Here is a 17,039-nt window from a genome sequence, read left to right on the forward strand (position 1 = left end):
CTGTGTAGCATCTCCACTGAATAAGGAAATACCACCAGTTCTAGCTCAATCTGGAAAAAGCCAGAAATGCCTTCCAACACAAACTGTGTTGTTTCCATGCAACTACTTTCTTTGTAGTCTTATAGCTTTCCTATGTATTTAAAAGTGTGTTTTTTGTAGTTTTGTAGGTTTTTTTTGTAATTTACTGAGCATCTCAGTATTTTATAACATCAGTTTTTTCAGAAAAATGCAGTCAGCAACAATTCTGAAACGGAAATCAATTGATTGTTCTTTATTATTAACTTCAAACCACCTTTCTAACTCATTTATATTCATTTCTTATTCTGAGGAAAGTGAAATGTATCTAATTCTGAATATTACAGGATATTCTTTTATTGAGAAATGTTTCCTTCTGATGAAATTTCAAACTCTGAATGCCAAAGGCCATTAAAGTCAAGTTGTGTTTTTACATCTAAGGCAAAATGGGATTTCTCATATTCAAAGCCAACTCTGGCACCTTTCATGTACTCTTTATTACTAGAAGTTACCTAATTTCTGGATATTCAAGGTTTTATTATGCCTAATTTTCAACAAGTTAGAAAGAAAAAAAAACTACCCATAACACTGAAGTCATACAAGATATATTTTAATTATTTTCTATGACTGAGAAGATATATTACAGTGTTTTAGCATACTAAAAAGAAATCTCTATGAAAAATTTTTTAAAGCATAAATTAGAGCTCTCCCAATTATTTGATACCAAATTTAAATGTCCTCATCATGTTTATGCAAAGCAATTAAAACAGTCAACAACTCCTTGTATTGGAAGCAACAGAAACTGAGGAGTATTTCTAGGCCACAGAGTGCTAATACTCATAATTGTCTCACCATAAAGCTCATTAGTACCTATCTTAGTACCTTATAGCAAAAGTGCAAAAGACTATCCTATAGCATGCAGTCCTTAAGTCACCTAATAGAAAGGTAAAATACTATGTTCTTACCCCATCTCTCAACATACACACACTTAATATTCATATATTTGGTATAAGAATAAACATTTAGAGGCGCCTGGGTGGCTCAGTGGCTTAAAGCCTCTGCCTTCCGCTCAGGTCATGATCCCAGGGTCCTGGAATCGAGCCCTGCATCGGGCTCTCTGCTCAGCAGGGAGACTGCTTTCTCCTCTCTCTGCCTGCTTCGCTGACTACTTGTGATCTCTGTCAAATAAATAAATAAAATCTTAAAAAAAAAAAAGAATAAACATTTGAAAAAACTAGATATACTAATTTTAATACAAATCAGCTTAAACTGCTTACCAAGTATCTGAATCTCTTACTATTATTCATACCCATTAAACTAGGTCCACTACTACTCAGTGTGAAGAAAAGTAATTCTCAGCCAGCATCCACACTCATGATCAGGTGACAAATTCACATATTTTGAGATCATATCCTTTGAACTCTTCTATTTCATTAATTTTCATTTGTTTTTCACTTTTGAGAAATCATACTAGAAAACATCAGTTAACATTAGAAGCTGATCCCAATAGAAGAAGAACAAAGAGACTCTTAATATCGAAGTTAGAATGAGGTTAATCAATCTCACTGAAAAAAATTCTATAACAATTATGTGTGCTTTCTCTGGCATAAGTGCTTTCAGAATAATATGTGACAATTTCATAGACAAAGAAAGAACAAAGTCCAGACTATCACTGAGTATGACAAGAAGTTTATATACCTGAAATCTCAAACAAAAATGGAGAAATAACAGAACTGGTCACTGTTAGATAGATTAATGTTGTCTGCAGCTCAAATGAAAATTATTAATGTTTGTTTCATGAAGAAACATAATACATTCCCTTTCTCACATAAATATTTAATTACTATTTATGCTACCAAGACAAAATCAAATGTTTTCCATTTCCTATTTTTTATTTTTATGAGAAATTAATTTTGAAATCAGCATTTTTTATTACCTGCTACCTTACAGGAATTTATCTACTAAATACACAGAAAATGCATACATACATATATAAACACGCACACAGATAGTTTAGGGGCACCTGGATGGCTTAGTCAGTTAAGAGTCCACTCAGGTCATGATCTCAAGAGTTGTGAGCTGGAGTCCCATGTCAGGCTCTACACTGGGCATGGAGCCTGCTTAAGATTCTCTCTTTCCCTTTCCCTCTATCCACTCCTTCTAAAAAATGAAAAAAGAAAAATATACTTTAAATAATATTTATTATATTAGTTTAATAAAAACAAATGATTTAGGTACATTTTTGGCTTTATTTTAAAAAATAATTATGAAATCTCTAATTACCAATTAATTACCCCTGAGAAAATAATAATATTCTAATAAATTTAATAGCCATGCCCCCAAATTGCTATCAGTTATGAAGAATATTGCTGGCAAAGAACTCACAGCCCTGGTTCCTTACCACATTCATTTTCCCCACAGAGTAAAATCTATACAGTTTAACACTAACATTATCAAATCAGAATGAGTGTTCTAAAAGACTGATAGGCTATAACAATTAGCTAATATTTACTAGATAATTACTGTTAAGATTAAAAACACAATGAAATAAGCATAAAGTACTGAAATAGTTTTTTTTTTTTTTTTAATCAATTATAGGTGTGCCTGGGTGGCTCAGTCGGTTAAGCGTCTGCCTTTAACTAGGGTCATGATCCCAGGTCCTAGGATCCACCCCGCATCAGGCTCCTTTGTTCAGTGGGGAACCTGCTTCTCCTTCTCCCTCTGCCGGCTCTCCCCCTGCTTGTGCTCCCTCTCCCTCTCTCTGTCTTTCTGTGTCAAATAAATAAATAAATAAATAGAATATTTTTTAAAAACCAATTACACAGGGGCACCTGGGTGGCTCAGTGGGTTAAGCCGCTGCCTTCGGCTTGGGTCATGATCTCAGGGTCCTGGGATTGAGTCCCGCATCGGGCTCTCTGCTCAGCTCTCTGCCTGCCTCTCTGCCTACTTGTAATCTCTCTCTGTCAAATAAATAAATAAAATCTTTAAAAAAAAATTACACAAATATGGGAAGACCAAGCTAACAATAATTCCTGCCGATGAGCAATATGTAGCCTGCCTGATAAAAATACAAACCAAGCCACACAAACAGTGCTCTATAGTACAACAAATAAAGATGATAACAATCCCGCTTTACCTTCTGCACTGGGAGAGAGACATCAGTATGGCTGCCCTGATTTTTACATGCTATACTCTTTAAAAAGGCACTGACAAAGTATGCTCGTTTTTATACACATTATCCCCAATTTTCACAAAAACTCTGGAGCGACAGAGTAGATCATCTTTTCAGAGATAAAATACCTGAGTTTCAGAGAGATTAAATAATGTGCTTGAAGACAAAAGCAGAGAACTAAACCAGAATTGGAATGCAAGTCCATTCACCTCCATACACTTTCTACTACATCAGTTTGCTTTAAAGGTTCCTTCTAGCATTAGAAGGTACAATTGGCAATACTTCACCTATAGAATACTTGAAGACCAGGTAACAAGGCATACCATGATTTCAATAAAAATGGCAATTTCTGAAACGGGGATCACAGATTTATATTATTAATATAAATGTCTTCTGCCTCTTGCTTTTACCTAATAGCCACAACCCTAAAGTGTTATATATAAAACAATTTTTAAAATATTGAATCCAGTTTTACCCATTGATCAATTATAAATGAAAACTGCTCTATCTCTATTACTAATTAATCATAACTGATCTTCAAATACATCTTAAGATTTTTATGACCCCTCAATTTCTTAAAGAATTTCTTTTCTTTCTTTTTTTTTTTTAAGATTTTATTTATTTATTTGACAGACAGAGATCACAAGCAGGCAGAGAGAGGAGGAAACAGGCTCCCTGCTGAGCAGAGAGCCCAATGTAGGCTCGATCCCAGGATCCTGGGATCATGACCTGAGCTGAAGGCAGAGTCTTTAACCCACTGAGCCACCCAGGTGCCCCTTAAAGAATTTCTTGATAAAGTATTTAATCATATACTAGAAATATGCCAGAACAGTAGCAATTCAAAAAGATCTTTTATTTACCTATTTTTAAAAAATTCAATGTTATTAAACCAAGACAACTTACATATAGAGAAAATTTTTATCATCCTTTTTTTAACCTGAAATTCAATATCAAGTCTTTTTCTCCTGTCACTGGTATGAAGAAACAATATCATAATTTATTTGAAGATTAAAAACTACCCCAATCTTCAGCATTAAAAAAATAAAACTGTTCTATACGTACAGACATGTAATTCTACTGCCATCTTCTGGTAAAAAACAAATTCCGAATTCTCCGTAGTACTCCAAATAAGAAACCCACAGTTATAAAATAAGTACTTTCTAGTACTAGATTAATAAAAGTAGAATAGATAATTTTTGCAAATGGTAAAAAATACATTAAAAATAGAATTCTAGCAATAATTCTTATCAATATTTGTGATATGTTCTCTCACTTTATTATATGTGAGCACAGAACTAAGAACTTTACAAGAAAAATAAAAATTAACTCTCTTAATAACCTTATAAAGTGGAATTATTATTCCCATTAACAGATAAGGAAATTGAGAATCAAAGAACTCATGTGGTCTGTCCACAGTACAAACAGGACAAATGTTCTAAATTCAGGAGCTGACTGATTCCAATGAATTGACTGGAATTTGGTTATTATGCTATAATATCCTCTACTCAGACAACAGACATTAAGTTGATTTAACTCATTTAAGACTCTAAAGCTTAATTTAGTGGAATAGAGCAACAATATTACAATTCTTAAGGAGACCAAGAGAGTCGCAGAACATAGAATCAAAGAGTTAAACCTTTAAGATCCCACAATCTACTTTCCCAAAGTAATTCATAACCTTATTCCCTAGCCAGCCTGACAAATTAAGTTCTAATGTTCTATTTTATCTTATCTCATTTTTATTTTTTAGATTATTTATTTATTTATCTATTTGAGAGTGAGAGAAATAGAGAGCAGCATGAGTAGAGAACACGAGTATAGGAAGAAGCAGGCTCCCCACTGAGCAGAGCCCTTTGTGGGGCTCAATCCCAGGACTCTGAGATCATGTCTGGAGCCGAAGGCAGACACTTAACTGACTGAGCCACCCAGGAGCCCCTAATGTTCTATTTTATAAATGATACTATAGCATTTAAAAATTTTTTCAATTTACCTTTTTTAGGTCCTATATGTTTAGTGTTTAAATTAAAATTAACTTTGTTTTGATCAGTTTTAAACATTAATAAACATTAGCTGGAAATTAGTATCCCTAGGAAACATAGTATTTATTAATTACTATTCAGAGAAGTTTTATTTACACAAAGGGATACAATACTATATTCTGCTATATACCTATACACCGGTTTCTTAAAAGTCATAAACCAACTCAATGGATGTTTTTGTTTAATTGTTGGTAGTCAGATAAATTGCTTAAAAAAAACTATCCATGGAATGATCAACATATTATTTAAAACTATAACAATGGGGCACCTGGGTGGCTCAGTGGGTTAAGCCTCTGCCTTTGGCTCAGGTTATGATCTCGGGGTCCTGGGATCAAGCCCCATGTTGGGCTCCCTGCTCAGCGGGGAGCCTGCTTCCCCCTCTCTCTCTGCCTGCTTCTCTGACTACTTGTGATCTCTGTCTGTCAAGTAAATAAATAAAATCTTTTAAAAAAATAAAATTAAATTATAACAATAAAAACTTTAATGTATGCAAACTGACAAGAAGGATAATTAAATTATCAGTTTTGTCTTTATAAATCAAATAATCGCATCTAATTTATGCTCTGAAATTCTAGTTTAATGAGTTCCTGAATGACTGTAGTGACTAACAACTATAAATAACAACATAAAATAAATGGGCCAATAAGATGCTTACGATAATATAGAATCATATTAATGACTAAGTTAATCACTTTGAAAAAATATACTGGTATGCAGAATGGCGGAAAGAAATCTTGTCTGCTTGAACCATTTTGATAAACCTATGGTTCATAAGGTTTCATAATCATCTTATAATTTCTATGAGCAATATTCAGTGAATTGTTTGATCACAAAGTTTCACATTCTTCAGTCTATTTTGCCCAGCTCCAAAACAGATGACTCTACTAAATATGTATATTTAAATTTTCATTTGATTTCCTAGTAAACATAATAGAGACTAGAATTCATGTAATATAAGAAATACTAAAATAGGTCCTTTATATTTCCATATAAATTTTGGAATCATTTTGTCAATCTCTACAAAAAAGCCTGCTAGAATTTCGACTGGGTTTGATTTGTGATCATGGTATTTCCCCTGCCAAGTAAGTATGACTGGGTTTGATTTGATCAACACCCAAATTCAATGAGATTCCAGAATACAGTCAATATAAAATTTAATTAGGGCGCCTGGGTAGCCCAGTTGGTTAAGCGTCTACCTTTGGATCAGGTTGAGATTGATCACACATCAGGCTCCCTACTCAGCTGGGAATCTGCTTTTCCCTCTGCCCCTCTCCCTGCTCGTGTTTTCACTCTCTCTCAAAAATAAATAAATAAACAAACAAATAAATAAATAAATTTTTAAAAATAAAAATTGTCCTTCTGTAGTTAAGCAACAAATGAAAAGTAAATTTTTAAAATATCACTTAAAACAGCATCAGAAACAAAGACAGCTAGGAATAAATTTAATGAAAGGGGTAGAAAACATCTACACAGAAACTATTAAATAATACAGACAGAAACTATAGAAATTCTAAATAAATGTAGAGGTATGTTTAGGGATCAGAGGATTCAATATTGTTAAGGTATCCACACTCATCAAATTAATGTAGTGTCAATCCAATCCCAAACAAAATCTTAGCAGTTTGGTTTTTTTTTTTTTTTTAAGAAACTGACAAACCTGGGTGGCTCAGTGGGTTAAACATCCAACTCTTGGGCGCCTGGGTGGCTCAGTGGGTTAAGCCTCTGTCTTCGGCTTAGATCATGATCTCAGGGTTCTGGGATGGAGGCCCACATCCGTCTCTCTGCTCAGCAGGGAGCCTGCTACCCACCCCCTCCCCGTCTTTGCCTGCGTCTCTGCCTACTTGCAGTCTCTCTCTCTCTCTGTCAAATAAATAAATAAAATATTTTTTTAAAAAGCCAACTCTTGACTTTGGCTCAGGTTGAGATTGAGCCCTACATTGGACTCTGCTCTGGGCAAGGCCTGCTTAAGATTCTTTCTCTCCCTCTCCTTCTGTCCTTCCCCCATTCCCTTACAAATAAGAAAAGAAACTGACAAACTGGTTCTAAAATTTACATGGAAACACAAAGGGTCTAGAATAGTCAAAAGAACCTTGAAAAACTGGTTGTATAGTGTATATAAACTGATGTCAAAACTTAGTGTAAAGATATGTAGTTCAATACAACAGAATAGAGCCTAGAAATAGACTCACATATATGGTGATTAGGTGACTTTTTTCAAAGATGCCACTATAATCCAGTAAGGAATTCAATCTTTTCAATACATGGTGCTGGAATAACTGGATATATGTATGGAAAAAATGAACTCAACTCCTGTTTAACACTCCACTCGAAACTTAAAAGTAAAGCATAGCCTAAACATAAAAGCTAATACTATAAAACTTCTAGAAGACAATAAAATAAAGTCTTTGTGACCTTGAATTAGATTAAGAATCCTTGCATGAAGGACGTTAAGCATAAAAGAAAATATTGATAAATGAATTTCATCAACATTAAATCTCTTGTTCTTCAAAAGATATAAAGGATAGAAAAGGAAAGACCAAGTCTAAGAAAAACATTTGCAATTCATGTATCTGACAAAAAAACTTGTATCCAAAATGTGCAAAGAAATCTTATAATTAGGAAGAAAGCAAATACCCAATTTTTCAAAACTCAGCAGACTTGAACAGACACTTCGTGAAAAAATGAATTACTAATAAGCACATGGAATGATGCTCAACATCCTCAGTCATTAGGGACATGCAAATTAAAATCATAATGATATTTCTACATACCTACTAGAAGAGTTAAAATTAAAAAGACAATACCATGTATAATTAAGAATGTTGAACATTATTTGTGGGAATGCAAAATGGTACAGAGACTAATGGAAAATAGTTTGAAAGTTTCTTAGAAAGTTAAGCATGTGCTACTGTATGACCCAGCAAACCTCCTGATGGGTATTTCATTCAAGTAAAATGAAAACGTATGTTTGTATGTAATTGTTTATAGTGGCTTTATTTATAATTGCCAAAAACTGGTGGGCGAAAACAAACGTCTTTCAACTGGTGAATGGCTAACCTGAATCCCATCTATCTGTAGTCTGTGTTCCTCTTAATTGCTGAAGAGCATATAGCAATAAAGAGGAACACAAACTACGGATACATGTGACAACAGGGATGAACCTGAAATCCATTATGCTAATACAAGAAGCCAGACTCAAAAGGGTACGGAATATGATTCCATCTATATGACAGTTTGGAAGAGGTAAAACCATGGGAATAGAGAAGAGATCAGTGGTTTCCAGGGATATGAGTAAGGGCAGAAAGGGGCATAAGGAAATTTTTTGTGGTGATGGATGCGCAAGGTGGTTATCTAGCTGTATACATTTGCCAAAACTCAGAACTATATACTAAAAAGGGTGATTTTACTGTAAATAAATTATACCTCAATTTTTAAAAATTCAAAACACTTTTTTTCAACAGTTGAACAAACTACAACTGCACACAATATAAATGAATTCCAGAAACACAGTATTAGGAAAAGAATCAAAACATAAGGTTTAGGGATACACACTTAAGTGATATAAAATGAAAAGCAAGAAAGTAAATTCCATAAAAGTTCGGAGAGTGTTTAACTTTGATAGGGAGTGAGAGGACAGAGATTGGGAAGGGCACAGGGGTTTGGGAGCTTCCAGCATTATTCTATTTCTTTTTCTGGTGGTTACATGAAAAGTAGAGTTTTGTGAAAATTCATTGAGCTATCATTTATATTTTATATGCTTTAAAAAGAAAGCAAGTCAAGTAGCTCAAGGTAAATTATAAGAGAATAAAATAAGAATATGTAGTTCTTAGAAGTATGAGGCATTCCTAGATACAGATCTTGGCCTCACCGTTTATTAGATGGGTGACTTTAGGCAAGTTTCCTAACCTTCCTCAGCCACAGTTTACTCATTTAAAAAATGAGGAAATTATATCTGCCTCATAAAGTTATCATGTGAATTAAAATGAGATTAATATAAAGGATATCTGCCTAGCTCTCAAGACCCTTTTGGGGGACTTATACACATAAGGTCGGTTCCCCAGAAGCCCTGATTTTGTGTCATACAACCCCACTACTGCCCAGCTGGACCAAAAGTGGATACCTGACCCAAGCTGGCTAATGATGATGACTCCAGGAAGCCTGGGATTGGGAATGAGCAAGTTCATTGTCTATCTGTGCTTTATCATCAACAGAAGAGATATAAATCTCTAGAGCAGTGATGTGTACACATTCTGCCCCACAAACGGCCAGAGCAGCAGCAGCAGAAAAGATTAAAACAACAGGGAGATGGAGAAAGTGCTGCCTCTGCTTCTGACTGACATCTGGTTCCTATTTCCAGGCCCTTCTTGGGGTTAGTCCCTGGGATCCATAAAACACAGAATTATCTGTATAACAAATATCCTTAAGGAAATAACATAGCTCAGGCTAGATCCCATTATTTACAACTCAACAGTTCTAGCTAATGTGTCATATAAAGCATGAAGCACATAGAAAGAGCTCAAAATATTATGACTGTGGCAGCAACTGTCTGATCTTTGATCTACCTGTGGTAGGGACTTGTTTAACAAGCCCTTGAAAGAGGCCTGTTCTGGTGTTCAAAACATAAACTGACCTTGAGGAGGCCATACTCTACCCCTCTGTTGGAGGTCTGTAAGAAATCTGTAGGAAAAAAGTCCAGTCTCAAATTTCCTGCTAGACTCAAAAAAATTCGGTTGCTAAAGACTGCCTCAAAAGAGAAAGAAATTCTAGTATAACAGTAAAATTACAGCAACAAAAAATTCATAAATAGAATCAAGTGCCCAAATTTAGAGCCTAAAGCAAAAGTCAGAGTAGGTAAGTTAATACTGTCCTGGATTCCCTTTTTTCTTGGGCAATGCCTACTAAACTTAGATTTCTACATTTTGTAACACTAAAATGTGTTTTGACATCCACAAGTTAGGGGCTCTTTCCTTCATACAGTAAGGGCACAAATCTGGTAATCTGAGTGATGCTAATATGGACATATCACTAGATTCTAAGAAGCCCAACTCCTTCAGGAGCACAGGCTATTGTCTACCTATTTATTAAAAGCCAATATATGTATACTCAAATGAAGCACTGTAGAATCAAGTTATAAAAGCGAAACTTCCTGCAATCAATCCTTATTTTGTGCCATCTGTTCTTGCAAATAAATTAATCACACAACTACAAAGACACCTGCAGAAACAAAAAAGTGTTGTCATTAACTTCATGACTGTACCTTACTCAATATCTGTTTCAGAAGACACATAACAATATCATACTATAATGTCAATTTTATGTACTAAGTAAGGTTCCCCATCATATCTGAGTTTAGTCTAGTATACTTTTGTATGCAAAATATGAAATATGAACAGTCTGAATGAACCAACTCCATTGTTTTCCTAACATGTAAATGGTAGTATTTTTAAAAGCATAACTGCCAATTTTAGTAATAGTGACTGTATTGACATTTTTAACCTAAGGTCTGAAAAATACATATATATTCTAACCCATAATTTTCTTTCATTTTTTTTTTTTTTTATTTGACAGAAAGAGAGATCACAAGCAGGCAGAGAAGCAGGCAGAGAGGCAGGCAGGGAGAGGGGGAAGCAGGCTCACTGCTAAGCAGAGAACCCAATGTGGGACTTGATCCCAAGACCCTGAGATCATGACCTGAGCCGAAGGCAGAGGCTTAACCTACTCAGCTACCCAGGCACCCCAAACCCATAATTTTCTTAATAAAATATTTTTGTGGTATCTGGCCTCTCATGAATGTAATTTTCTCTAAACAAATATCTGATTGCCATTTTATTTGCATATAAATACCACCTACATACAACACTGATAGCATCCACTTAAAAATTCCTGAATCATGCTGGAAACTTAATTCTCTTAAATTAACTGGATAACTTATACCAGGGATCACGAAACCATCTGTACACAATATTCTAAATAAAATTTATTTATAAACACTAGAGGGTGCTATAATTCAACTGTGCCTGGTGTCTGGCTCTGTTGCTCAAAATTTTCTCCTCGATTAAAGATAAATTAAGATAATTTTCAGCACCAACAGTTTCTGCTCTGGAACTAATACATGCAGATAATTTATGAGACAAAATTCCACTCTTCCAGGATATATAATGAAACCCATCAGATTCCACTGAAATCATTTTTATGTATACTTACTGCATATTTAATATTGTGTTAAAAGGAGAGAACAGAAAATAAGTCAGAAGAAGTATAAAGATGGTCCCAGGGGTACCTAGGTGGCTCAGTGGATTAAAGCCTCTGCCTTCAGCTCAGGTCATGATCCCAGGGTCCTGGGATCAAGCCCCACATCAGGCTCTCTGCTTAGCGGCGAGCCTGCTTCCTCCTCTCTCTCTCTGCCTACCTCTCTGCCTGCTTGTGATCTCTCTCTGTCAAATAAATAAATAAAATCTTAAAAAAAAAAAAAAAAAAGATGGTCCCAGCCTTTTAATGTAAATTAATGCAATGTTTATATGGTTAAGAGAAGATGTATCTTACAATCTCATAGGCTTAAATTCAAGGAAAATTACAAAATAAAATTGGTAAAAGACATATTTCAATTTTAGTTGCTAAGTATATTAAATTAGGTTTAGCTATTTTACAAGGGCAATCTGAAATTCAGTATTTAAAATAACAAATAAGGGCACCTAGGTGGCTCAGTTGGTTAAGCATCTGCCTTCAGCTCAGGTCATGATCTCAGGGTCCTGGGATCGAGCTCAGTGGAGAGTCTGCTTCTCCCTCTCCCTCTGTCTCCTACCTCCTGTTCATGCTCTGTTTCTCTCTCTCTCAAATAAATAAATAAAATCTTAAGAAATAAAATATAATAAAATAAAAAAACTGATACTGCTGTAGAATGTCATCTGATGTCTTCTAAAAATGTCTTTTAAAAATTCTGAAGCCAAAGAAAAAAAAATAAAAATAAAAATCCTGAAGCCAATATCGATAGGAAATGGAAAAGAAAAGGTCCAAGGCTTTGAATATCCAGAATAGAATGATTAATAATAACGTCAACTTTAAATCTTCAAAAAAGATGCATTTTGTGCTAGTTTTTTATCTCTAAAACATTCATAAGCTCAATTACACAAGTCTTTGAAATTTTCAAAACTGTGAGTAATTTATATTGCCAGTTACCAGTCCAGAAAAGTTCATAGGAGTATGAGTTTCCAATAGATAGCATTAGATAATCACAAATAACACCACAGTTTAATGCTAGTAAAACACAACATCTGTTTCAAGAAAGAGACTATAAAATGACACACTACTGAACCCTAACAAAGTATTTTGCCTTTAAAAATGTTTACAGGAGAAAAATGTAAATGAAATATTACACATATTTCCAAAATTCACATACCCCAAATCAATTAATTTTTCTCAATCTCCCTTTCTCCCGGTTTTGCACTCTCTCATACACATCTGTACACACATCTACACATGTGTGCATGCACACACACTCACTGCACACTCACACCATCTACTCCCCAAGAGAGGAGTATCTGGCGTATACCTCCCATCCTTTCTCTAATGAATTACCAAGAGCCCCCAAATAAAGCAGAAACGGTGGCACCTATTGATGAGAGGGTCACTCCAAATTTACAATAGCTCCAGATAAATTGTTCCAGATTAACAGAATATAAAACTAGAGAAAAGCCAGAGATACCACTGACCCAAGCTCATAAACGACCCAGATTGTAGGAACCAAAATATATGGCAGTCAGAGAAGTAACCAGATTGCTGGAACCCACAGAAATTCTGAACATGGAAGCACTGTTTTATAGTCTGAAATATGTACTTGAAATATGACTTTTGGCACTTGCTTCCCTTTTTATGTTTATCTGTCTTACATCTGCCGGATTCCTAGGGCCCTTAATACACTCTAGATGCCCAGCTGCCAACTTCCTGATTCAATGTCACTTCAGGTAACCCATTTTACTGCAATAGGTCAAAGCATATATACTCATTAGAGTACTAATGTTTGAAACATTCACATATCTGCCCTTTCACGAAGGTCTTCTGAACTATTATACATACCTCCACTAATGAAAAGTATGGCTCTCAGCCAGTTACCAAGGAAGTTTTAGGCCTTTTGAGCAAGCCTCAAATCACTACTATGAACATTGTATTTTGGAACTACAACATAATCCTAATCATGATCGTAGCTTCCACCTAATATTTATAGCTTTTGCCCATAAACCTGAAAAGCGTAGGGCCTACATAAAATGAAGATTGGGTAGAAATGTGTAGTTTTATTAAGAAACACCAACATTCATCTCAATATTATGTAACATCATGTTACATAAAAATTTATAAATCATGAGACTAGAACATTCTAAGAAAATAATAATTCAAGATAAATACCTGTTTTCCATGATTTCTAAATCTGGTTGCAAACTTATAGTCTCTGTTGTAATTTCCACTTTCCGTACACTTCCAAAAAAATCAGTTATCAGGACATTTTTAGGATCCCTCTGAAAAAGGTCAGTGCGATGTCCAGGGGTAGACACACAGAGACTTCTAGGACATACCTGAAACTGAAAAGCATACATATAACAATAATAAATACACACATATAAATACAACTTTTATCAATTCAATAACACAGTATAGTAGACTATAGTGTATTTTTTTAATGATTTATTTATCTATAAGAGAGAGAGAGTGAGTGAGGGGCAGAGGGAGAGGCAGAGAATCCTAAGCAGACTCCCCGCCAAGCATGGAGCCCAAGATGGTGCACAATCCCATGACCCCAAGATCCTGACCTAAGCCAAAACTAGGATCAGATGCTCAACTGACTAACCCACCCCGGCACCCTGACTATAGAGTACTTTTAAAGCTCTCCCAATCTAAAGAAGCTTCTGATTTTAAAGATTAAAGTTTCTTTGCTAGAGTAGTACTTGATATTCTAAGAAAGCTATACAGACATTAGAGCAGGTGACAAAAAGGGAAGCAGACCAGGGACGGGAAAAAAACATGCACTTTTTTGGATCATATGCTACAAAATATATTTTGAACTTTTAAATTTACCAAGAATTTATATGTAATACTATGAAAAGAGTTGCTTTTTTTCTGCATCTACATTCATCTCAGTGGGCGGCAAATTTCTTAGTTTAGCCATAATGAAAATAAATCCAAAGCACCTCCAGACACTCTAGTCCTCAAAGAATATAGCCTGAAAAACCACAACTTCACAGAGATCTCACACAGGTCTCATGAAAATGTCTATGTTAATCATATCCCCGATATTCCACATCAGTGAATTACCAGGGATAAACATGTACTCATTCACTCAGCAAAGCAGATAAAACATCTACTACGTATATTTCATACTGTTACTTCCACAAAGGATACAAAAGTTGACAGAACATGGTCCTATCTTCAAGGCCTTAAGTCAAGTCAGAGATGAATAAACATAGAGAGGTAGGGGGAAAAAGGTAACAGGTCCTACTTCAAGAAAGGATAAACTTCTCATAGTCTGAGGATAAGAAAAAAGAAAGAGTGGGATTTAAGCTACATTCTGAAGGAAACGGGAGATTACAGATGGAAAATAACATTCTTAAGGAGCAGCTGCACAGATGTGTAAAGCAAATAACCTAGTTTGGCAAAAGCACAGAATATACGAAGAAAACCATGACAAGACTGCAGTAAGGGCCTACAGCCCACAGTACTTGCCCACCTATGGAGACAAGGTGATATATACAGATAATTACCAATATGATGGGAGATGGGTGGGGAAGGGCAGAGCAGCTAGAATTTATGAAACTAGTGATCCAAGTACTGTGTGAAGCAATTTATAGATACACTGATTTAAACTACTAGTAACTGTGAGGTATATTAAGATTATTATCTCTACTTAAAACTAAAGCTCAAAAAGATTAAGTCACTGGCCTAATATCACAATACCTTCCTGATTTAGGAAAACAATAAAAGGAAATACAAAGAAGAGATCAGAATATAAAGAGGCAGTGAAGGCAAAAAGGATGGGGAGAGAGTAAAATGCCAAACTTACTTTAGAAAGGGAAATGCCAAACAGGAAGGACAATACAGATTGAAGGCTGAAGAAACATAGTAAAAGATAAAACAAAATACACAAAGATTGAAGTCCTATGTATACTGAAGGCATTCCTGTATGAGCCAGCAACTTGGTGGGCTTTCTTAAGTACCAATAGGAAAAGCATAGGCAAATGAGCTTGAGAATAAGATAAAAAAATATTATCTTCTCTGCTGCTAAAATGAGTATACTTCCACTTTCTATGAAGTTATTCTTCCTTCAAGATATTTTATCCTATCAATATGATTTCCTTAGCCTCAGCAACATTAATTTCTAATAATCTCCTTTATTTACAGAATCTTCACTCTAGCCAGATTATATGCTTACTACTAAAGACAAGGATTCCGACTTCCATGCCTCTGCATGTATTCCATTTTCCTAGAATATGCTATATTTTGCTTCTTTCAAACCCAAAAATCTACCTCTCTCAAGAAAAATTGTAAACCAAACCCATTATATTTAAAGGAACCATACAAATGTGCATGGTTGTCATGTCCTTCCATTCATTACAAATATTCACTGAGAACTATAAATATACCAGGTACTATAATTCAATTCTTTAGGTAGTGAGAAGCATAGACAATGGTCCATTTACTTCTTTCTTGTTCTTTCTCCAGCTCCTTTAGGTGTAGGGTTAGGTTGTGTACCTGAGACCTTTCTTGTTTCTTGAGAAAGGCTTGTACCACTATATATTTTCCTCTCAGGACTGCCTTTGTTGTGTCCCACAGATTTTGAATCGTTGTATTTTCATTATCATTTGTTTCCATGATTTTTTTCAATTCTTCTTTAATTTCCCAGTTGACCCATTCATTCTTTAGAAGGATGCTGTTTAGTCTCCATGTATTTGGGTTCTTTTCAAACTTCCTTTTGTGGTTGAGTTCTAGCTTTAGAGCATTGTGGTCTGAAAATATGCAGGGAATGATCCCAATCTTTTGATACTGGTTGAGTCCTGATTTAGGACCGAGGATGTGATCTATTCTGGAGAATGTTCCATGTGCTTACTTAAGAACCTCAAAGCCTCAAGGGAATGTCACAAATATAAACAATTACAGTACAATACTAAAAGCATCTTAAAGGTACATAGCAACAGTTACACAAAAGAAATAAAATTACCTGGAGGATCCAAAGACTTCATTTAATAGGTGATACTCTATAAATGTACTTTTCAGCTGTTACCAATAACACGATAAATTTTTAAGTGGGCAAGGACCACCTTTTCTAATGTTGCTGCCCACGAAGCTCCTAATATTGTACTCTGAATATCACTGATATCCAACAAATTCCCTATACACACATAATCCAACAGAATAGGTATTATTCCACAACATCTTAAGATATATTGAATCAATAGAATATTTAACTTCAAAGTAGTGGATCATTCTTACTGAACAAGATTAAAATAACCATCATTCAATTAAAAAAACAGAAGTAGGGAACAAGATATTAGTGAGGAATGTTTATTAAAACTGTACAGCAATTGTGGGATAAAATAAACACATAAAAAAATAAGTTTCTTCAGTCTTTCCTATATGATTTCAAAGAAGTTATTTTTTTAAAAAAATCCATTAGACATTTGAAGTGTGAGGTGCATATATTGTAAGCTTTTGAGACAGTATGTCATGTATTAAATAAAATGTACAATATATAATTAAAAATGGGAATAAATCTAAAAACTAAAGTAACTAGAATTTAGGTGACTATAGTTTTCTTACAAAGTAGTACT

General features: G+C 34.7%; 1 protein-coding gene and 1 long non-coding RNA gene across 2 annotated transcripts in view; both read right to left on the minus strand.

The window, feature by feature from the left end:
* Positions 1 to 17,039, minus strand: part of PIGK (phosphatidylinositol glycan anchor biosynthesis class K) — a 132,027-nt gene that overhangs the window by 60,050 nt on the left and 54,938 nt on the right. Inside the window, exon 9 of the mRNA XM_082686617.1 lies at positions 13,627 to 13,799. Coding sequence (XP_082542743.1) covers positions 13,627 to 13,799 — 173 coding nt within the window. The remainder of the gene's footprint in view (positions 1 to 13,626; positions 13,800 to 17,039) is intronic.
* On the minus strand, positions 610 to 11,465 carry LOC309842451. Its single transcript, XR_014299653.1, has 2 exons — positions 11,431 to 11,465; positions 610 to 2,175 (listed from the first exon to the last, which is right to left on the minus strand). It is a non-coding gene; the product is annotated as an uncharacterized lncRNA (long non-coding RNA).

The sequence above is a fragment of the Mustela nivalis genome (genome assembly GCF_964662115.1).
Source record: "Mustela nivalis genome assembly, chromosome: 10".
NCBI lineage: Eukaryota > Metazoa > Chordata > Mammalia > Carnivora > Mustelidae > Mustela > Mustela nivalis.